Source organism: Rutilus rutilus, assembly GCF_951802725.1.
Source record: "Rutilus rutilus genome assembly, chromosome: 15".
Classification (NCBI taxonomy): domain Eukaryota; kingdom Metazoa; phylum Chordata; class Actinopteri; order Cypriniformes; family Leuciscidae; genus Rutilus; species Rutilus rutilus.
Window position 1 is genome coordinate 2454308 of NC_140220.1, and position 23214 is coordinate 2477521.

The following is a 23214-nucleotide window of genomic DNA, read 5'->3' on the forward strand; positions in this document are numbered from 1 at the left end:
CAACGTTTTCTTTATATCTAGTGGCAGTGATCATGACATTAGTTCAGATAAGTACCGGTAAACTTTGTCTTCATCTAGAAATAGAAGGCATCATGCTAGCTATGGGCTAATTTGCCAGTCCCACCTGTTATCCACCCCCTCCAGATAATCCCTAATTAAGTCTTTCCCCCAACGTGGTAAACACATTAATGATTAGTTAGCCCACGTTTTGATGGTAGCCTACTAGCTCCAGTAACAGCATCATTGCCAAGTGTTTCTAAGCGTTTACCTCTTCCTCCGGTGAAAATGTTGCAAACACAGCCGCCGCGTGTCTGTCGCTGTTTGGCAGGTGCTTGTGTGGGCGCCGGCGGTGCCGTCCCATGGAAACTGCGTTGGAAAGCTTGTGCTGTAGGCCTAAGTGAGTGCGTTTTGGTCGCTGGTCGAGGAGCTCACCCCGCGACCAGATGTGACGTGCCTCACTCAGCATCCAGGATTTGCATGCTGCCTGAATCCGTTTGTGCTGAAGATAGCATAAATCCATTTCACGCAGGATCATGGTCCCCTTCAAGCCGGCACGCACGAGTATGTTAATTGTTTGTTTACTTTATCATTCTTTTTACACGAAGTCTTATGAACCAGCTTAAACAGTTATAGGTGACTAGAGATGTGTTGTATAATCTGCGCTATCTGAATACTCTCGTCTACTACTCGTCTCTCTAGTCACTCTCAACGCTCTCAAGGCGGGCTTTGGAATATTCTCTCCCCAACGTGACGTAATGGAATGTATTGTGGCGGAAAGGAGAATCGTTGCAAACCGCTGTAAGATAGCCTACTTTTTCGTATTATATTGCGTTTTGTGATACCCAACAACATAAAATACAATGGATAACAGTTTAAATGTTTATTACCAACAAGTAAACTGCACAAATTCGATGAAAAAAAAAAAAACCCTGCAACATGGCCTTTAAGGGGTGATATTTCCCCCCCTTAAATTGATTTCCAGGGGTATTTTCATAGAACCTTTTTAAATGTACACATCATCATGTGTCAAATTCTTAAAGTACCCCTGTGGTGAAAATCAAGCTTTTAAATGTTGTTTATATGTCTATGTGGTGTTTTTAATATGCTTTAAGACAAACCATGTGTAAATTCATAAGTCGACACCATTGCTGTCTGTCAACCAAAGACAGTCTTAAAAATGTGGTTTGAAATCGTTGGCATTTCTGACGTCACAAACGTACTCGGTTACTAATGTAACCTCGGTTCTCTGAGAGTAACCGGAACGAGTATTGCGTCTGCTAGACGCTATGGGAAAACTCCTTTTCTCGTGAATATTAAAGCCTTCCCTTTAAAATGCATTGCAGCTGCACAGCCAGCACAGTGCAGAGCTGAATAGCGCGCTGATTGGCCTGGGAACTGCACAAACCTATGGCAAAGCGGCGAGTACGCGCAAACCTATCAGGGCGCTTCCCGTCTCGCGTGCGCGTTAACCCGCCAAAATGGGCATGGCTGCTGACTATATAAGCGGCCCATTTCGCCATAGGAATCAGGTTAAGTCGACTGAAGCGACAGTTCCTGAACGTGAAGCTCAATAGCATGGCATTCTACGCAATACTCGTTCCCGTTACTCTCAGGGAACCAAGGTCACGTTAGTAACCGAGTACGTTCCCTTTCGAAAACGGTTCACTCGTATTGCGTCTGCTAGACGCTATGGGAACCCATTTCAAAAAGCCGTGCTATTAGCTGACGACTTCGCTCTGATCTACCGTCTGGGGCTGTGGAGCCAGAGGCTTATAGTAGAACTAAAAGTCAAAATCCAACGGGGAACGGACCAATGTCGGAGCCCGCGAAGGGATACCTAGAGGTTTGGGCCCTTCAGGGGCCAAGACTTCCAAAATGGAAAGGACTCATGCCTACAGAGCCGGCACTTCCATACCATACCATCTTCTTCCGCTTATCCGGGGCCGGGTCGCGGGGGCAGCAGTCTAAGCAGATATGCCCAGACTTCCCTCTCCCTAGACACTACCTCCAGCTCTTCCAGGGGGGCACTCTTCCTGAGGCGGACGCACCCGGAACACCTCCTCGGGAAGGCTTCCAGGAGGCATCCGGAACAGATGCCCGAGCCACCGCAGCTGGCTCCTCTCGATGTGGAGGAGCAGCGGCTCTACTCTGAGCTCCTCCTGAGTGACCGAGCTCCTCAACCTATCTCTAAGGGAGTGCCCAGCCACCCTGCGGAGAAACCTCATTTCGGCCGCCTGTATCCGGGATCTTGTCCTTTCAGTCATGACCCACAGCTCATGACCATAGGTGAGAGTAGGAACGTAGATTGATCGGTAAATCGAGAGCTTCGCCTTGCAGCTCAGCCCCTTCTTCACCACGACAGACTGGTACATTGACTGCATTACTGCAGAAGCTGTACCGATCCTTCTGTCAATCTCCCGTTCCATCCTTCCCTCACTCGTGAACAAGACCCCAAGATACTTGAACTCCTCCACTTGAGGCAGGAACTCTCCACCAACCTGAAGTGGGCAAGCCACCCTCTTCCGACTCAGAACCATGCTGATCTCATCCCAGCCACTTCACACTTGGCTGCAAACCGTCCCAGTAAATGAAGGTCCTGGTCTGATGGGGCCAACACGACATCATCATCCACAAAAAGCAGAGACGAAATCGTGTGGTCCCCAAACCGGACACCCTCCGGCCCCTGGCTGCACCTAGAAATTCTGTCCATAAAAATTATGAACAGAACTGGTGACAAAGGGCAGCCCTGCCAGAGTCCAACATGCACCGGAAACAAGTCTGACTTACTGTGCGGCAATGCGAACCAAGCTCCTGCTCCGGTCGTACAGGGACAGGACAGCCCTTAGCAAAGGGCCACGGACGACATACTCCCAGAGCACCCTATACAAGACGCTGCAAGGCACACAGTCGAATGCCTTCTCCAAATTCACAAAGCACATGTGGATTGGTTGGGCAAACTCCCATGAACCCTCCAGCACCCTGGAGAGGGTATAGAGCTCGTCCAGTGTTCCACGACCGGGACGAAAACCGTTCCTCTGTTCCTCCTGAATCCAAGGTTTTACTATCAGCCAAATTCTCCTCTCCAGTATCCTGGCATAGGTTTTTCCCTGGGAGGCTGAGAAGTGTGATACCCCTGTAGTTGGAACACACCCTCCGGTCCCCCTTCCTAAAAAGAGGGACCACCACCCCAGTCTGCCAGCCTAGAGGTACTGTCCCCGACCGTCACGCGATGTTGCAGAGACGTGTCAGCCACAACATCCAGAGACTTGAGGTACTCCACTGTAAACAGTGTTGGTAGGGCACTGCTTCCCCCTCCTGAGGCGCCGGATGATTTGCCAGAATCTCTTCGAGGCCAACTGATAGTCCTTCTTCATGGCCTCACCGAACTCCTCCCATATCAGATTTTTTGCCTCCAAAACCACTTGGGCTGCAGTCCGCTTGGCCTGCCGGTACCCGTCAGCTACCTCAGGAGTCCCACAAGCAAGGCCATTCCGGTCGAAGCTCCGCCGGAGGTGGTAGTTGAAGATCTCTCTGACAGGGGACTCGGCCAGACGTTCCCAACAGAGCTTAACAGTATGTTTAGGTCTGCCGAGTCGGATCCAACTCATCACCAGGTGGTGATCAGTTGACAGCTCTGCCCCATCTTCACCCGAGTGTCCAAGAGCCCGCCGTCTCTCACCATGGGCAACTCCAGAGTGGTAGAGAGTCCGGGTACCGATCTCTAGTCGGTACCTCTCAACTTCCTGCACAATCTCAGACTCCTTCCCCGCCAGCGAGGTGATGTTCCACGTACCTAAAGCCAGTGTCTGTGTCCAGAGATTGGTGTTCCAGGTCCCCGCCCGATCCACTATGCACCGGCCTAGCTCCAGGGTGGGGCCCCAACTGCGCCATGCCGGGCGACGTCTCGGTTAGTTTTTAAAATCTTACAAATGTGGACGGCGAGGACCAACCGGCAGCTGCACAAATGTCTTCAATTGGAACGCCACTGAACCATGCCCATGAAGAGGCCATGCCCCTTGTCTCATGATAGTGCTTAGGACTCTTTCCGGGTGGTCCCCGGATACCCGTTGAGGGGCCATACATGGAGGGCCCACAAGTCGGGATGGAGGTGACAGAATGTCCTGTTCGCCTGCATGAGGAGGTCCTTTCTCAACGATATATGCCAGGGAGCTGTCTTTAGCAGCTGCATCAACTCTGGGAACAATGCTTGGATCCGCCAGAGAGGGGCTATTAAGAGGACTGTGCACTTGTTCTCCCTGATCCGTTCAATGACCTGAGGGAGCATTGAGACTGGAGAGAATGCGTAAAGAGGACGACTGGGCCATTTATGGGCCAGCGCATCACTGTTCTTTGAAAAGAATGTTGGGCAGTGAGGGTTGTCTTCTGAGGCGAAGAGGTCTACCTCTGCCCTCCCAAAGACACTCCAAATTAAATGAACCGTCTGAGGGTGGAGAGATATCCTGGGAGGGATATTGTCTCGAGATAGCATATCTGCACCCTGGTTCAGTATGCCCGGTACATGCGCTGCTCTTAGTGAACGCAGGTTGGCATGTGCTCATAAAAGGAGCTGTGTGGCCATTGTGTATAGGTTGTTTGACCTGAGACTGGCGATTTACACTGAACAAAATTATAAACAACACTTTTGTTTTTGCCCCCATTTTTCATGAGCTGAACTCTCATTTACACAAAAGGCCTATTTCTCTCAAACATCTTTCACAAATCTGTCTAAATCTGTGTTAGTGAGCACTTCTCCTTTGCCGAGATAATCCATCCACCTCACAGGTGTGGCATATCAAGATGCTGATTAGACAACATGATTATTGCACAGGTGTGCCTTAGGCTGGCCACAATAAAAGGCCACTCTAAAATGTGCAGTTTTATCACACAGCACAATGCCACAGATGTCTCAGGGAAGCTCATCTGCATACTCGTCGTCCTCATCGGGGTCTCAACCTGACTGCAGTCTGACTCAAGCAGACCGACTTGAGTGGGCAAATGCTCACATTCGATTGCGTCTGGCACTTTGGAGAGGTGTTCTCTTCACGGATGAATCCTGGTTTTCACTGTACAGGGCAGATGGCAGACAGCGTGTATGGCGTCGTGTGGGTGAGCAGTTTGCTGATGTCAACGTTGTGGATCGAGTGGCCCATGGTGGCGGTGGGGTTATGGTATGGGCAGGCGAAGGTTATGGACAACGAGCACAGGTGCATTTTATTGATGGCATTTTGAATGATTCCGTGACGAGATCCTGAGGCCTATTGTTGTGCCATTCATCTACGACCATCACCTCATGTTGCAACATGATAATGCATGGCCCCATATTGCAAGGATCTGTACACAATTCCTGGAAGCTGAAAACATCCCAGTTCTTGCATGGCCAGCATACTCACCGGACATGTCACCCATTGAGCATGTTTGGGATGCTCTGGATCAACGTATACGACAGCGTGTTCCAGGTCCTGGCAATATCCAGCATAGAGTTCTCAACGGGTCGGGTCGGCCCGCCAAACCCGACGGGACCCGCGGGTTCGGTTCGAAAATATAAGCAAATGACTCGGGTCGGGTCGGACCTCGGGCTTAATCTTTTCCGCTTAGTGAAAAAAAAAATGTAATCATCGCTGCTGTTCACCGTAAAGAAAGTCTGGCTGCTGCGTGCAACGTGCATCGCGGGGGCAGACCTGACGCCGCTGCGTGCACGCCTTTAGCCTGGAGATTTAGAAGAAGATGGAGTTGGTGAAAAGTAAACTTGCCGCAGGTGAATTCACCGTCGCTACTACAGGAGTGGGAAAATCAGAGTCCTGGAAAGTGTTTGGAGTGGTGCTGGATTCTGATGGAAATTCTACAGGTTATGTGCAATGCTCAAAATGCAAGGTGCTGATGAAATATGACAGCAAAAAAATATTCCATTTATATAGCCTATTTATATATTTAAAGTTTATTGTTTCAGTTGTTTGTATTGTTAAAAGGCGTGAACATTAAAGGTTGATTTGAATTCCCGCCTGCTGGTCATGATAATACGTATAAAAAAATTAAATAAAACAAAACGGTCGGCGGCGTCGGGCCGCGGGCAGGGTTCGGGCAGATAGTTCATGTTGATGTGTCGGGTTACATCGGGTTCGGGCTTTAAAAGCCTCGGGCCGGGTCGGGTCGGGTCGGGTTGTAATTTTCAGGCCCGTTGAGAACTCTAATCCAGCAACTTCGCACAGCCATTGAAGAGGAGTGGACCAACATTCCACAGGCCACAATCAACAACCTGATCAACTCTATGCGAAGGAGATGTGTTGGACTGCATGAGGCAAATGGTGGTCACACCAGATACTGAGTTTTTGGACCCCCCCGGTAGGTGCTTCTCCGAGCTTGACCAGAGGGCAGAGGTTGGCCTGCCCTCGTACAGAGCCCCCCAACCTAGGTTGGAGGGGTCCGTCAAAATCACCTTCCTCCTCAAGACTAGACCCATGCTTACACCAGACTGGTACCAGCTGGTGTCTTTCCTGTTGTGTTGATGAGGTCTTCACATGGGAGAGTCTAGTTGACACAATCTCAGCTGACATTCAGGCCTGAGTTGTGGTCGTGTCGTTGTGTGTCTAGGCACAGGTCCTAAGACTAATATTAACATAAATGCCATTCTTCTTCTGATGTAACGAGTACATCAGGTGTTATAGGAAGTGTTCCGGTTCAGGCTGACCTAATTTATGCAGCCTACAATCATTTAACTGATTTGAGTAATAGAAATTGATAATGTGTTGTGTAAGCCAGGTTAAAGAGATGTGTTTAGTCTAGATTTAAATTGACAGAGTGTGTCTGCTTCCTGAACAATGCTAGGTGCTAAATAGGAAAAGGATCTACCACCTGCAGTTGATTTTGATATTCTAGGTATTATTATCAACTGGCCAGAATTTTGAGATCGCAATAGAACAAGTTCTACCAGAAAGACTCGGGAGAGTTATTTCAATAAACCATACATTTATTGACAGCTCAGCAAGCTGATAAACTACAAGGTCATTTGGCGTAGGCCCCGTCCGTAGTGCATAATCCGAGAGTATCGGATCTGCAATTCCTGCCTAGAGATGAAGGCAGGGGCGCAGCCGACCCCCCCTGGGAGATATGGACGGGACCATCCTGGTGGTGGTGGGGAGGATGGGGGTAATCGTCGCTTCAGTATCTGCGAACTCAAACATGTGTAAGTACCGTGCTTTTATACAGTGAGCATAAGAATATGATTGGATAGAAGTGAAGGCAATAAGTGACGTAGTAATTGAGTCTTCCCAGCAGAACTTATGCTAAAGCTTTCATTTCTACCAGAAAGACTCGGGAGAGTTATTTCAATAAACCATACATTTATTGACAGCTCAGCAAGCTGATAAACTACAAGGTCATTTGGCGTAGGCCCCGTCCGTAGTGCATAATCCGAGAGTATCGGATCTGCAATTCCTGCCTAGAGATGAAGGCAGGGGCGCAGCCGACCCCCAAAAATAGGTGGAGTATGACTACACTGGGACGGGGCACGCCAAACCCCAAAAGATGGTAACTGAGTATACCCACCAGTCTAGAGTCCTGGGGTTCCTGAAGAATAGAGAAGGAAGAAACAAATGGTGAAGATACAAATTAGATGTGAAAATACAGCGTGCCTAAAGTTTAATAGGGGAGAAGGACAGATAATTCTAAAATAACTATGTTTTTATTTGTTAATTTAAAAGTATTTTATTTTATTTATTTATATATTTATTTTTTAATTGCCAGTTCACTCCTAGGAAAACACAGAGACAAGGCCTCATTGGACCGGCAATGCCGCTTTTGGCTTGCATAGACAAGGCCACATTGGACCACACAGACAGCCGCCTTGGCAAAATAATAAACAGGCCTCCTTGGACCACATATAGCAGCCACCTGGGGCTGAGCATAACACAGACTCTGGCCTCATTGGACCACATGGCCTTTATAGACCACAGAGACGAGGCTTTAATGAGCCACACGGCCACAATAGACCACAGAGACGAGGCTACTAAGCCACAACGGCCGCTAATGCCACAAAGAGACGAGGTAAGACTGGACAACACATAAGGTTTTTTTTTTTTTTTTTTTTTTTTTTTTTTTAACGGGATACAACAGCTTTAAGATCACGAAACCTATGCCCCGGGGGGCAACTGGCCACCATTGCATCTTTTAAGGACAAGACCGAGCCACTAGAGCCACATAAAGACAAACCACACAAGACTACGGCATCTAAGCCACATTAAACCTCTGCCCCAAAGGGGCCACTGGCCATTCAGGCATCTTTTTAAAAGGACAAGGCAAACATATGCCACAAGGCGCCAAGCCCCACATGTACACAAGGCCCACGTGGCCACAAGGCCACTAATGCCACACGTAGACAGACATACTTGAGTACGAGGCCACTAGGCCACATTTAACCATGCCATGAAGGCCACAAGACCACGAGACAAGGCCACATTAGGCTACACGGTCACAGTAGACCACACAGAACATAAAGGGTTCCAAACCATAAGCCCACACATAGACGAGACGTACAGACAACGGCCACTAAGCCACACGGAACGAGGCCATAGGGCCACAGCCTGGAGGCCGAACATAGGACATGGCGACATGGTACCACGAAGCCATGAGACCGCCACAGAGACGAGGCCCACCGGGCCACAAGGCTGCTAAGCCACACTGGACGAGGCCAACAAGACAGAGCCACTAGGCCACACAGAACCTGCCATATTTAATGGCCACAAGACCACGGGACAGCCACATTAGGCTACACGGTCACAGTAGACCACATAGAACATGAATATCGCATAAAATAGCCTTTTTTTTTTTTTTTTTTTTTTTTTATTTATTTTATTTTCATTTTTATTAATCAATTGACGAACATGTAACAAAGGCACAACGGCTGCTACAGCCACATGGAGACGAGGCCACATTGAACAGAGCCGCTAGGCCACACAAAATAGTTGACTAGATCGTCATTGAGGAGTGCTAGCTAGAATAATAACAGGATGAAGGAAATAAGATTATGACACCACCACCAGTAGATGCATTAGTAATTACCTTATGGTTATTGTAGAGCTTGCCTGGCTTGAAGAATGGTTTGAGAATCTGGTCTTATGTATGATTCGAAGGCCGAAGAAGACCATCTGCCCAAGATCTTGATAGCCGACGTGGAGATTCCTCGATCGGCTGCTGTAGTAGCTGCCCCAATTCTGAATGAGTGGCCGGTATAGAGAGAGGGGGAAAGACTGCAGCTTTTGACTACGGAGTTTAACTGGGCTCGAAACCAGCCTTTTGAAAGAGGTGCACCGTTAGGTAAGATAAATAGAGGGGCATGGTTAGAAGTTTTAGGGCGGATTTTAAGAAATTTAACCATGGAAGAGAATGGACAAAAATTGTTGTTGATTTTTGGAAAAGATAAGGTGACGCCGGAGGCTTTAGCGTCATTTTTTGAATGTTTAAGAATCAGTGTGAAGCTATTAGATGAGAAACAAATATCAGAAAAGGAGATGCCGCACGTAGGATCGAATTTATTAGTATCTGAGGAGAATTCACCTGGACGCATGAAGCCGTAAAAAGCAGCTAGAAACACTGCTTCTAACAGAATATTGATGTAAAAGGAGAAGAGACCGTTTCGGATGGAACTGATGAATTTATGCAACAACGGCAGAGTAATGGGCAGACGTTTGTCGATTTGTTTACTAGAGGATTTCGCGAAACCTTTAAGAAGTAAACGAATGGAAGTTTCAGAAAAAAGACTAGGAAAATTAGGATTATGGATTTTTGCATAGAATTGAATACCAGCAAGGAGACGACGGATGGAAGAGATTTTTTGATTTCTATTTTCGAAATTAAAGACGAGAAAGGAACAAACGGTCGAAATCAAAATGGGAAATACTGGAATTTGGAAGGCGAAGCAGAACATAGAAAAAGCTGACCATGCGGACGTGTAAGCTTTGAAAGTTGAGGGTGCGACACCTTTAGAAATATAATTTCTAGCCGATGTAAGCAGATCGTTTAATTTAATATTATTGCTGCTAGGGGAGGACAGGGTGCTGGATCCTGGTTGGCTAACGGGCAGAGCCGTCTGAAGGTCTGAAATCGAAACCGAGAGAGAGCGTCAGCAATAACGTTGCAATGGCCAGGGATATGTTCAGCTTTGATAATAAAATTAGAAACAACGGATTGCCAGATTAACCGTCTCACGAAAGGCATGATTGTAAGGCATGAAGATCTGCCTTTATTAATGATGGCAACTGTGGCTTCGTTGTCGCAAAACATCAAGATGCGTTTACGAGACCATGCGTGACCCCAAATCATGCTAGCGACGGCTATGGGGTAAAGCTCGTAGAGCGCGGATGAAACTGAACCAGAAAGAGTTTTAGGAAAATCGTTTGGCCATTTTTCGGCAAACCATTCCCCTTGGAAGAAGCCCCCGAACCCGATAGATGGGGCAGCGTCAGTGAATAATTGTAATTCGATCGATGATTCGAAAATGTCGTGGTAAAAAAAAGAGATACCGTTCCATTCGCTTAACAAGTGCTTCCAAAAATTTAAATCAGACTGGCACCCTTCATCGAGAAGAATTTGGTCGCTCAGTTTTTCGACAGAATGGGCCAAGGTAAGCAATCGAGAAATGAAAGCTCTGCCTTGAGGAATGATGCTCATAGCGAAATTAAGGTGGCCGAGCAGCGAGAGCATGTCGCGCTTGGAGACAGTTTGTAGAGAAGAAAACGATTCAAGGAAAGATCTAATTCTTACGAGCTTTTCGGAGGGAAGAGAAGCTTGCATTAGAACTGAGTCGAGGGAAATCCCTAGGAATTCTAACGAAGTAGAGGGACCCATGGTTTTTTCAGCGGAGAGGGGAACGCCGACGTCACTGAAAATCTGTTTGAGTGTGTCGAGAATTGAAGATTGTTGAGACGGAAAATCGATCAGCAGAAAATCATCGAGTAGGTGTAAAACGAATGGAAGCTTGCAGACGTTCAGCAGGATCCAGCACAATGCTTCGGAGAGGCTATTAAAGATGTGCGGGCTACTTCTACAACCGAATGTGAGCCGTACTGCGAAATAGAATTTTGAATTCCATTTAACGCCGAAAAGTGGCCAGTCGGAAGGGTGTATTGGCATCGTTTTAAAAGCGTCGGTAATGTCAGCTTTTGCCAACCAAGCTCCTTGACCGGCAATCTTGATTAAATGGATGGCGTTATCTACTGAGGCATAATGTAAGGAAAATGGTGTTAGAGGTATACATTCGTTGACGCTTGCTGTGGAGGCAGAATGGGGAGATGACATGTCGAAAATTAAACGTTTTTTGCCGGAGTATTTCCGAGTTGCAACGCCGATGGAATTAATCCGGAAGGTCGAGAAAGGAGGGGAAGCGAAAGGGCCTATAACATATCCTTTATTGACCTCTTTTTCTAGCAGGTTAGATACCACATCTGGTTCAGTAATAGCTGACTGTAAGTTCTTGGCTATGAAAGTAGTGGTGAGATGGGAGAGGATACCCACTCGAAACCCCTGTGACAAACCTGTGATTAAGTAATCGACAAAAGTCGGGTCAGGGTGATAAGACAGGTAGTTAGAGAGAATAGAAATATTAATGGGAGTTGAAGGGTGCTTTCTCAGAATTTTCTCCCTCTCCCTCTGGTTGGAGGTTTGAACCGGCGAGGGCAGACCGATTTCGGGTGAGGATCCTTGCAAAAACTGCAGACGTGATCATATTTACATTGAGAAAAAACACAAACAGATTCATTGAAATTAACACAGGGAAAAACACTTCTAACGGGCGCGTAGCGTTTCCTGCTCTCTTGTGGAAACCTTACATTATCAGCACCCTGGACAGCATCCGGCGCTTTAGTAGCGAACGCTTTCGGGCAGAATGACGCTGAATGTCCATGAGCGCTACAAATGGGACACGCCAGCATTTTTTGACCCCCGAAGTGGCGAACAAGCAATTCCGTGTCGGTAACGGACCAGTCTAGTCTGGAGTTGTAGAGCGAGATGAAAGAAGCAGATTTGGCTGAAAAAGACTTGTGGTATTCGTAAAATAGGGTTCCCCCGTACCTTTGGTTAAAGTCAGCCATTAAAGCTAGATACAGATCTAACTCTTCCCTCCGATCAGGAAAAACCTGGCACAGAATATCTCTGTAAAGGCTGAATGCGATGACGAATTCGCCGAATGAAAGATTCCGGTTTAATCTGGGATCGGATGTTTTGAGGAGGACTGCCACGTCACCACAGTCTACCATTTTCCTGTCAATGGCAGGCGAGGGAAGCAGGAGTGAAGCCAAGTTAATGTCCTTACCTTGGACAATGTTCGCTCTAATAAGAGGAGACACTGTAGCTGCAGCTGGAGAGACGAAACGCCTACCAAAAGACTGAGCTGGCACGGCTGAAGAAAGGTTGAAGGAGGAAGTTTCGGGTGAAGCAGAGGCGTCCTGAAATGTTGACTCTATCGGCTGGAGAAAAGTTGGCATGGCTGAAGTAGATGGCACGTTAGATATATCGCTTAATCCGATGGCTGAGGGAGGAACCTGGGACATCGCGGAGACATTAATAGCTGAAACCGAGCTATTGGAATTATTGAGTGAGTGTTCGAACTTTGACATCTTTGACTCCAATGTCTTGACGGTTTTAGAGAGGCTTTGGACGGCTTGGAGAATTTGAGAGTTAACTGCAGCGGGCTCAGATGGATCCAGCGAAGTAGAAGCTTGAGAATGCTGCGTAGATCTTTTGGCTGGGTGTGGCGACGAGGATTTTGCGATTCTCTTCCTGGCGGCTTGTTTCGGCTGGCCGGGTGCAGGAGCGGTTGCTGGGCTGAGAGGAGCAGGTTCTGGTGGATTGCCCAGAGTGTTGAAGGCCAAGAGCAATAAATCCTCTCTGGATAAACCTCGGCTGATGGGGATACCGGCGGCCTCCACGGCAATAATTATATCCTCCGAAGGCCAGCTCGCCCATGGCGAGCCACGGCATTGAATGCGCGAGCTGCGACGTGTTGGAAGAGGAGAAGGCGGAATGAATTCGTCGTCGGATTCTGAGTAATCGCAGACGACGGGTGCGTCAGTAGACATGGTGGTTTTAGCAGGTGAGCAAGACGTAATCGTCGCTTCAGTATCTGCGAACTCAAACATGTGTAAGTACCGTGCTTTTATACAGTGAGCATAAGAATATGATTGGATAGAAGTGAAGGCAATAAGTGACGTAGTAATTGAGTCTTCCCAGCAGAACTTATGCTAAAGCTTTCATTACTAGAGAGTTAAACCATTTAGTGATTTGTAAGTAATCAGCAAGAATTAAAAATGTATACAATGTTCAATAGGGAGCCAATGCAGTGTTAACAGAAGCAGGCTATTATGGTCATGCTTCTTGGTTCTAATAGGAATTCTAGCTGCTGCGTTTTGGACCAGCTGGAGTTTGTTTATTAAGCGTGCAGGGCAACCACCCAGCAGAGCATTACAATAATCTAGCCTTGAGGTCATGAACGCATGAACTAACTGTTCGGCATTTTGGCATTGAGAGCAAAGTAGGAAATTACTAGTCATCCATTTTTTTATATCATCTACGCATTCCGTTAATTTTGTGAATTGGTAAGTTTCGTCAGGGCACGAAGAAATTTAGATCTGAGTATTATCAGCATAACAGTGAAATCTCACACCATGCATCCTAATGATATCTCCCAAGGGTAGCATGTACAGGGTGAAAATAAAAGGTCCTAGTACTGAGCCTTGTGGTACTCCATACTGAACTTGTAATCAGTATGACATCTCTTCATTTACTGCTACAAACTGATAACGGTCAGATAAGTATGACTTAAATCATGCCAATGCAATTCCACTAATGCCAACATAATTTTCGAATTTCGAACATGTCTATTCAAAAGAATGTTGTGGTCGATAGTATCAAATGCAGCACTAAGATTCAGTAACAAGTATGCTCGTTATGAGTATGCAATGTTATAATTAAGTCAATTAGTAAGTCCTAAAATTACCAAAAAGTACCAATAAATGCACCTCTTGATATCAATAACATCACAACACTTATTTCCATCAAGAGGTGCATACATTTTTAATCAAGAGCTTGTATTGACAATGCAAGAGTCCAGCACTCTGTAAAGTCTCCGCCAGCACATCCCAAAGACTTTCAATGACTTTAAGGTCTGGAATCAGAGGTGAATATTATTCTTTATGCTCCTCCCAACCATTCTCTCACAATTTGAGCCTGATGAATTTTGAAATATGGCCATGATGTCTTCCTACATGTATTGTTTAAGAAAAGAAAAGCTATACACTCCATCAATTAGGCTTAGAAGAACTGTTGCCAAACATATATCATGCTAAAAACATAATGATCCAATCATAGACTCTTAAGAATTTGCCTTTTTAAATCCAAACAGCGAACATCTTAATGCAAAGAGTTGCTCCTAGTGACAAAATTCTAAGATAATTCGTAGAAATGTGGGTGTTTACTCTTAAAATTACATAAAAATCCTAGTAAAGAAAAAAGTAATTCAGAAAGCATTTTAACCCTTAAAAAAGGTCTTAAGGTCAAAATTGTTAGTAGTACGGATGAGGACTTATAAGAGGCTTAAGAGTTTCTTTAGCAGAAGAGAAAATGGCAGAAAGACGAAGGAGAAGAAATGTTTTGCAGACAATGGATGACAGTGAGTTAATAAGATGCTATAGATTAGATCGTGCAGGGATCACGTTTGTGACAGATCTTATTAGAGACACGCTAACATCTCCGAAACAGCGCAGAAATGCCGTAGCGCCAGAAATTAATCACTACATTAGGATATTTGGCAACTGGGAAAATGCAACAATGCAGCAGTGATGATTTGTGTCCGTCACAACCTTCTGTGAGTGATCACACAAACAGTTACAGCACTTTCAGAACCTCTTATTGTGTCGCAGTTCATTTCGTTTCCACTGGACATTCCCACCTTGCAGGCTCAAAAAACTGCATTTATGAATATAGCAGGCTGTCCTGGTGCGCACAATCAGAGGAAATGAACCGATAATAATTTATTATTAACTGCTATAAGCTCCCACGTCAGCTTCTTGCCCCGTGCTGTGACACCCAGCCCGAATTTTCCTTTAAGGGTGGCCTTCTGTTCATCCACTAACTGAGCTAACAGTAAACATTGTTCCTCTGTCCAGTCGGGCTTTCTCGTTCTTCTTGTTTTTGATTCCATGTTTGCTACATTAAAACCAACATTCAAACCACCACTTAAATAGACATGCCAGCAATTGGAATTGGAAAGAGTGGAACACTTTTTTATCATTCTAAGCCAATCAAATACCTTATAGGAAATTAACAGCATGTAAAAAAAAGAAAAGAAAAGAAAAAGGATTTATATACATATATATAATGTGTGTGTGTGTGAGTAGACCCTATACTTAAAAATCGCTTTTTTTTTCCTTCTTGGACTACCAACCAATCACAGTCTTCAAAAGATTGTGTCATACGTTGCAACGGGGCCTCCTCACTAAGATGAAAGTTTTTGTCTTTTCCATGCTCCGAGTTGCTCTCAGATCAGTCCCAAATCGCTCTTAAGCTAAGACTCCTACGTAGAAGTTTTTAAGCTAAATTAGGAGTTTTCTGAGAGGATTCTTAGAAGCTTTAAGAATACGGGACCTGATTTGCAATGGAGGTTGAAAGATAACTGTATATCATTAGAAGGTTTGTATAAAAAAAATATTGCTTAAATGTTTGTATAAAACAAAGTTGTTATTTGAGTGTGGATTATTATATCTGAAAATATATAGCAGTTGATTTTAATAGTTTTGTCTCTACTGTTAATTTAAAAATTATATAATGTACATTAGGCCTACCCAAGAGAGAGGGTTTCGTGTATAGTTTACTCAGTTCCTGGAAGGCCACACAGCCCTGCAGAGTTTAGCTTCAACCGTAATTAAACACGGCTGATCCAGCTAATCAAGTTCTTCAGGATTACTAGAAACTTCCAGGCAGGTGTTATGGTGCTGGTGTTTTAAACTCTGCAGGACAGTGGCCCTCCAGGACTGGAGTTTGACATGTGCTAATGATAATTAATTAATATATTTTTTTCCCTAAGAAAAATGTATATGTACCTGAAATATTTCCAAATACAGTATTTTAAGTGTGTGTGTGTGTGTGTGTGTGTCCATTAGGGCGTGTTTTCAGCAGTACGGTCTGCGTTACACAGCTGTCATCCCTACCAACATATTTGGACCACATGACAACTTCAACATTGAGGACTGTCACGTGATGCCGGGGTTGGTACACAAGACGTACCTGGCAAAGAGTGAGACATGTTTAACTTTCTGGAACAATCTGAAGCCACAGTCACATTCAGAGCGTCCCACATGTTGGTAAATTTGCGTGTGTTTGTGTGTTTTGTAGAGGAAGGTAAACCTCTGCAGGTCTGGGGTTCAGGTTGCGCCCTGCGTCAGTTCATCTATTCTGTGGATCTGGCTCGTCTGTTTGTGTGGGTTTTGAAGGAGTATGACGAGGTGGAGCCCATCATTGCGTCAGGTACTCGACCCGTGTTTGACATCACACATATTGGATCTGTTTCATCAGAGCTCAATGGCTGATCAAATATCAAGATCATGTCTCTCTTGATTTTCTTTGCCTTTGTGTCTTTCTCACTAGTCGGAGAGGAGGATGAGTTGACCATAAAGGACGCTGTGGACGCTGTGGTTGAAGGGTTTGGATTTAAAGGTGAAGTGATTGTATCCTTTCACATATAAACATTGTCTGCAGTTATTTTTTACAGCTGACAGATCTGCTATCTTTGTTCTGTGGAACTCAAAATAAGACATTTTCTCCAGATTGTTCTTGAGCTGTTGAGCTTTAAACCCTTTAACCCTTAACTAACCGCTCTCAGTATGACACTAGTAAATCAGACGGCCAGATCAAGAAAACCGCCAGTAACGCCAAACTACGCAAATACCTGCCAGACTTCAAGTTCACACCGTTCAAAGCAGGTGATCAATCTTCACTTCTCGATTCAGCATTTACTAAATGTTTTTTCAATAGTAGTAAAAAGCAGAAACCAAAACAAGAACCTTTATAAGTGTTTTCCTTTTACAGCCGTCAAGGAGACGTGCGATTGGTTAGCGGCCAATTATGACATCGTCCGTAAATGAAGATCTTCACATCTCAATTGTGGTGGGGGAGCATCTTAATGCTGGAAACCAATGATTTATCAGACATTTTTTTACTACTTTGTCAATCAGGGTATGTTCTGGGTTTATTGTCTAATGATCTGTACTGTGAATTGCTATAATACACTCATATTTTAAATCATGTTTAATGACTTTTTTATATACAGAATTTTTTGAACATTTTAAGGTTGCCAAATTCATACATGTCTAGAAAATCAGCAGTTTTCATTTCAGTTTTCAAGTTTTTCTTGTGGAAAACTTCAAGAGACTTTCATCCAAATCCAAGTCATGAAGAGAAGTTAGATTTACAAATATAAATGAAGAAAAAGCAGGACACTCTTGCTGCTGTCACTTTAAGACTATACAATATGACTGGGCTATTCAATTGACGGCCCGGAAGCAACCTCCGAGTGGCCCAGCCCACGTTCCCGACAAAAACACACATTCCTACGTAAATTTATACAGTAGTAGAGACCACGTAGCCTAGCAACACGCAAACAATGCAGAGTGTGCCGGTAGTAGCCTAGATTACTGTCAGTATGTTTTTCTCAACACTGAAACGTAAAATTGCCAATGAAAAACGTCAGTTTAACCCTGCCTGGACTGACAAATACTTGTTTATTTTACCGCCACATCCAAACGCCAAACCGATGTGTTTAATTTGTAAAGAGTGCGTTGCAGTACTTAAAGATTACTATGTGCGGAGGCATCACGTTGAGAAACACCAGACTTTCTGCACCAATTTTCCTGAGGGATCTCTGATCTATATCACCCTGTAGCCCAAGACTGGTTGCCCACTGAAGCTAAGCAGGGCTGAGCCTGGTTAGTACCTGGATGGGAGACTCCTGGGAAAACCAGGTTGCTGCTGGAAGAGGTGTTAGCGAGGCCAGCAGGGGGTGCTCACCCTGTGGTCTGTGTGGGTCCTAATGCCCCAGTATAGTGACGGGGACACTATACTGCCAAAAGAGCACCGTCCTTCGGATGAGACGTAAAACCGAGGTCCTGACTCTCTGTGGTCATTAAAAATCCCAGGATGTCCTTCGAAAAAGAGTAGGGGTGTAACCCCGGCATCCAGGCCAAATCTGCCCCTTGGCCTCTGTCCATCATGGCCTCCTAATCATCCCCATATACTGATTGGCTTCATCACTCTCCTCTCCACCAGTAAGCTGGTGTGTGGTGGGCGTTCTGGCGCAATATGGCTGCCGTCGCATCATCCAAGTGGATGCTGCACATTGGTGGAGGTTGAGGAGATTCCCCCCTTCCATATGTAAAGCGCTTTGAGGTCTCAGAAAAAGCGCTATATAAATGTAACAAATTATTATTATTATTATCTCAAGAGAGGGCTGCAAAAGTGCAGTGTTTGATTACTTCTTACAACCGGAGCAGTAGTACCATGGTGCGGTCATTCACAGCCCAAGAGAGAGCTACCGCAGCGTCCCTTCGTGTTTCCTGGATATTGGCAAAAAAGAATAGGCCATTCACAGACTCTGAAACCGTGAAGGACTGTATGCTGGCCGTCGTGGATGAGGTGATAAATGACGATGAAATTAAACAGAGCGTGGAATCTGCTATAAAAAAACGTACCCCTGTCAGATACTTCCAACATTCGAAGGGTTGAAATTCTTGCTGCAGATGTGTATGAAACGCTGTTAGGAGACCTGATGAAAGCTGAAACTATGTCTATAGCAGTAGATGAGTCCACAGGCAAAACTGATACTGCTCAGTTGTGCATATATGTCTGTTTTTTTTACAGCAAATGCTTCAGAGAGAAGGTGCTCGGTCTACTGCCGTTAGAAGGACACACAACTGGCGATATAGTCTTTAGGAAAATATCCGCTTTTTTTTAAAGACAATGGTCTGGATATGAAGCGTGTGTGCATGCTTGTGACAGATGGGGCTCCATCCATGACAGGGAAAGTGAATGGTTGGTCAGCACGTTGGTCCGCTGTTGCACCTCAGTTGATCTCCTTACACTGCATTGTGCATCAGGCGGTGTTGTGCGCAAAACTAAGCGGGGCACTCAAAACGACAATGGACAGCATGATGGCTACAATTAATTTTATTCGCTCCACATCAAGCCTCTAACACTGTTTTTGTCAGAGACCCATTCACTGTTGCAATAGAAAGGGACTTATCAGCCAGAGCAAAGAAACTGGTCCCTTCCATTGACGAGGGCAAATTCGCAGCGCCCAGCGCAAATTCGCATCTATTCATGTCTTTGCATTGACTTTGTATGTAATCTACTCACGCAAATAATAAAAAAATATTGAAACTGTTCAAAGCATACTCGGTTACTCACGTAACCTCGGTTCCCTGAGAATAACGGGAACGAGTATTGCTTTGCTAGTAGGGGTGACCCCGAATAGTCGAAGATTTGATGCTTCGATTGGAGGAGCCTGATTCAACTACCGATCTCACGGTCGAATCTTCGCAGAGGTGTTATGAAACAAGGATCATGCCACTTTGGCTATATGAGGGCGCTCAATGTCTGACAGAAAACCGGTAGTTCTATGTGAAATGAATACGTTAATATTCAGCCTATTATGATAATGCTGTATATAAAAATGTGCAAAGAAAGAAGCTTTTAATAAATATTTTTTAACGTGCGTGACACACCCGTGACAGATTTAAGTTTCACTTTCAATCTGTGACCGACAGAGGAGCGTCTTGGCGGCAAGGATTTAAACCTTTAACAATGTCTGGGATAAGAAAATCTAAAGTGTGGATGTACACCATCAGAAAGGAGATTCTCCAAGGCTGGATTTAGCATCAGGAAAACCATGATCGCACTTCTGCCGGCCAACGTTAACAAGTTGGTTTTCCACAGGACATTCTAAAATGCTTACCATGAAAAAAGCTTTTAAAACGCTTAAAAGGCACTTTAACGTGGCTTAATGCATGTACACAGTACACACTTTATTAAGAAACCATACTATGTGCAGTGCGATGTGCAATGCGTTCCTACTATAGTAAAGCGTATAAAACTATTTTAGGAGATTAAGTCGTTCAACGTTTTTCACGTTAAGTGTTTTAGAATGTATTTTATCCGCGCGCACAAAAGACTCCAACGGACAGACAGAGTGAAAGACTGGATTTGTTCTCTCGATCAGGTAGGGTACAAGTGATTTCAAAACTTTTCAGCCGGTTCTAATTAGATTTTTGGATGCTGTGAACATTTTTAGCTAAAAAGACTGCCACTCCAGTTTAGCATTTATTGTTGTTTCTGCAGTTAAAAATACAAAGTTGAAAATTCTGACTAACTCTTGTTATTTTAATCATTTCTTTATTTTAATTTTATTTATTGATCTGTCAGGGTTATCTAATCTAACTATTTGTGGCTTGTGTTTTGAATATATGTTCCCCTGCACTTTAGGCATTTTGCACACATTTGCTCCTCATCTTGTGACTTGATTCTGATTTATTTCGTTTTGTATTTTTATTTATTAGAAAGGTATATTCTGTTCTAATTTAACTTAGTAAATTAATTGTTTATTTTTTCGGTGCATCGATGTTGTGCTGTACTGTACTAATTTAGCCGATTTAATTTGATTTGCATGTGAAATGTAAATCCTGTCTGCAGTGTGGCCTTTCTGGAGTAATTTATGTTATTTCTTAGTTTTATTGATGCATATTTATTTATACATTTTCTTCTATATCTTTGTGTGATTTTCTGTACATCGCGGCTTTGAAATGTTAAAGCCCCGCCCCCATACACATGATTCGACTATTAGTCGACTATAGGCAAGACTTGACGATTCTGATTCGACTATGAAAATCCATAGTCGGGGACACCCCTAGTTGCTAGACACTATGGGAAAACTCCTTTTCTAAAGAATATTGAAGCCTTTATTTTAAAACGCAGTGCAGCTGCACAGCCAGCAAAGTGCAAGGCACAATCGTGCTGATTGGCTGGGCCGCGGGAACTGCACAAACCTATGGCGAGGCGGCGTGGCTGCGTGGCTGCGTGAACCTATCAGGGCGTGTTCCGCCAAAATGGGCGGAGCTACTGACTATATAAGCGGCCCATTTTGCCATAGACATCAGGTTAATTCAATTGAAGCGACAATACTTGGGCGTGAAACTTAATAGCACGGCCGTCTACGCAATACTCATTCTCGTTATTCTCAGGGAACCGAGGTTACATGAGTTACCGAGTACGTTCCCTTTCGAAAATGATTCACTCGTATTGCATAGCTAGACGCTATGGGAACCCAATTCAATCACGCCGTGCTATTTTAGCTGCTGACCTCGCTCTAAACTCCCGCCTGAGACTGCAAGGCCTAGAGGCTTAGAGTAGAACCTTGAGTCAGAAGTCCAACGGGGCCCGGACAGATGTCGGAGCCCACAGAAAGGACACTTTGCGGTTTGGGCTCTTTAGAGGCCAACATCCACTTAGACAGAAAGGACTTGTGCCTGCAGAGCCGGCACCTCCAAGTTGTAAAACTTCACAAATGTGGACGGCGTGGACCAGCCGGCCGCCGCACAAATGTCTTCAATTGGTACACCACTGGACCATGCCCATGAAGAGGCCATGCCCCTTGTGGAATGAGCCCTGACGCCTATGGGGCATTGAAGGCCCATTGAAGCGTAGGCCAAAGAGATAGCATTCACTATCCAATGTGACAACTGCCCACTCGCTTGACCTAAGCTAAGGCGAGAAGGAGTGCGGTCTTGAGCGAAAGTGGCTTTAAGTCAGTCGACTGAAGCGGCTCGAAAGGGAGCATGGAAGACTGCTATGGCCACCACGTATACTTTGAGCATGGAGGGGGTACGACCCGGGTCCATTAGCTCTTGTAGAAAAGAAAGTACCAGTAGTACTTCACATGAGTAGGTTCTAGGTTCTGAGCTGAGCACCAGCTGGTGAACACTGACCATTTAAGGGCATAGAGGCATCTCGTAGACGCAGCTCTCGCCTCAGTAACTGCTTAGGACTCTTTCCGAGGTTCCTGGGTACCCGTTGAGGGGCCACACATGGAGGGCCCACAAGTCGGGACAGGGGTGCCAGAGTGAGGAGGTCCTCCCACAGTGGTTCGGCCACAGGGCAGTTTCTAGCAGCTACATCAAAAAAGTTTGGGTCCGCCAGAGAGGGGATATTAGGAGGACTACACGCTTGTTCTCCCTGATCCGTTCGATGGCCTGGGGGAGCATCAAGACCGTAGGGAATGCATAAAGGCGACATTCATGGGCCAGTGCATCCCTGTTCTTTGAAAAGAATGTTGGGCATTGAGAGTTGTCTTCTGAGGCGAAGAGGTCTACCTCTGCCCCCCCCCCCCCCCCCCCCCCCCGAAGATTCTCCAGATTAGTTGAACCATTTGGGAGTGGAGAGACCATTCCATGAGGGGGAACGTTGTCTCGAGATAGCATGTCTGCTCCCTGGTTCAGTATACCCCGTACATGCACTGCTCTTAGCGAGCGCAGGTTGGTATGTGCCAATATCAGGAGCTGTCTGGCCATGGTGTACAGGTTGTTCGACCTGAGCCCACCCTGGTGATTTATATATGACACCACTGCCATGTTGTCCATCCGGACCAAGATGCTTTGGTACAGACGTGGTTTACCCTGACGCGTAGGCGGCCGGACCGCCAAGCATGAGCCGGAAATCGGGGCTTCAGCCAGCGCTGCAGGGGGCGCACATGCAGTAGGCCTAATTGGAGTACTGAAGATGCGGAGGCCATAAGGCCCAGTGTCCTTTGAGCCGCATCCATGCATTTCGTAAATGTACGAGGTGCCAGTGATAGCCCGGATGGCAGGACTGTGTACTGATAAGCCACCCCCTCGAACGCGAATCTCAAGAACGGTCTGTGATGGGGGGTTATCTGGATGTGAAAGTAAGCATCTTTCAGATCCACTGACAAAAACCAATCCCCTGGGCAAATTTGCGAGAGGATTTGTTTGGTTGTTAGCATCCTGAATGGCCGTCTCATGAGGGCTTTGTTCAGGTGTCTGAGATCAAAAATAGGCCTGAGGCCACCATCCTTTTTCGGGACGAGGAAGTAACGGCTGTACAAGCCTGACTCGCTATGTGAAGGGGAACTGTCTCGACAGCCCCTTTTGCTAGCAGATTTAACAC

The 23214-nt window shown here is 45.6% G+C and overlaps 1 protein-coding gene across 3 annotated transcripts in view; it reads left to right on the forward strand.

Moving 5' to 3' along the window:
* The window catches only part of LOC311304619 (GDP-L-fucose synthase-like), a 39834-nt gene extending 22549 nt beyond the window's left edge, over nt 1-17285 (forward strand). For all 3 annotated transcript variants that reach the window (XM_084431750.1, XM_084431751.1, XM_084431749.1), the window contains exons 6-10: nt 16146-16279; nt 16378-16509; nt 16630-16709; nt 16865-16964; nt 17071-17285. In XM_084431750.1, coding sequence (XP_084287876.1) covers nt 16146-16279; nt 16378-16509; nt 16630-16709; nt 16865-16964; nt 17071-17126 — 502 coding nt within the window. In that variant the 3' untranslated portion in view covers nt 17127-17285. The remainder of the gene's footprint in view (nt 1-16145; nt 16280-16377; nt 16510-16629; nt 16710-16864; nt 16965-17070) is intronic.
* The last annotated feature ends 5929 nt before the right edge of the window (nt 17286-23214 follow it).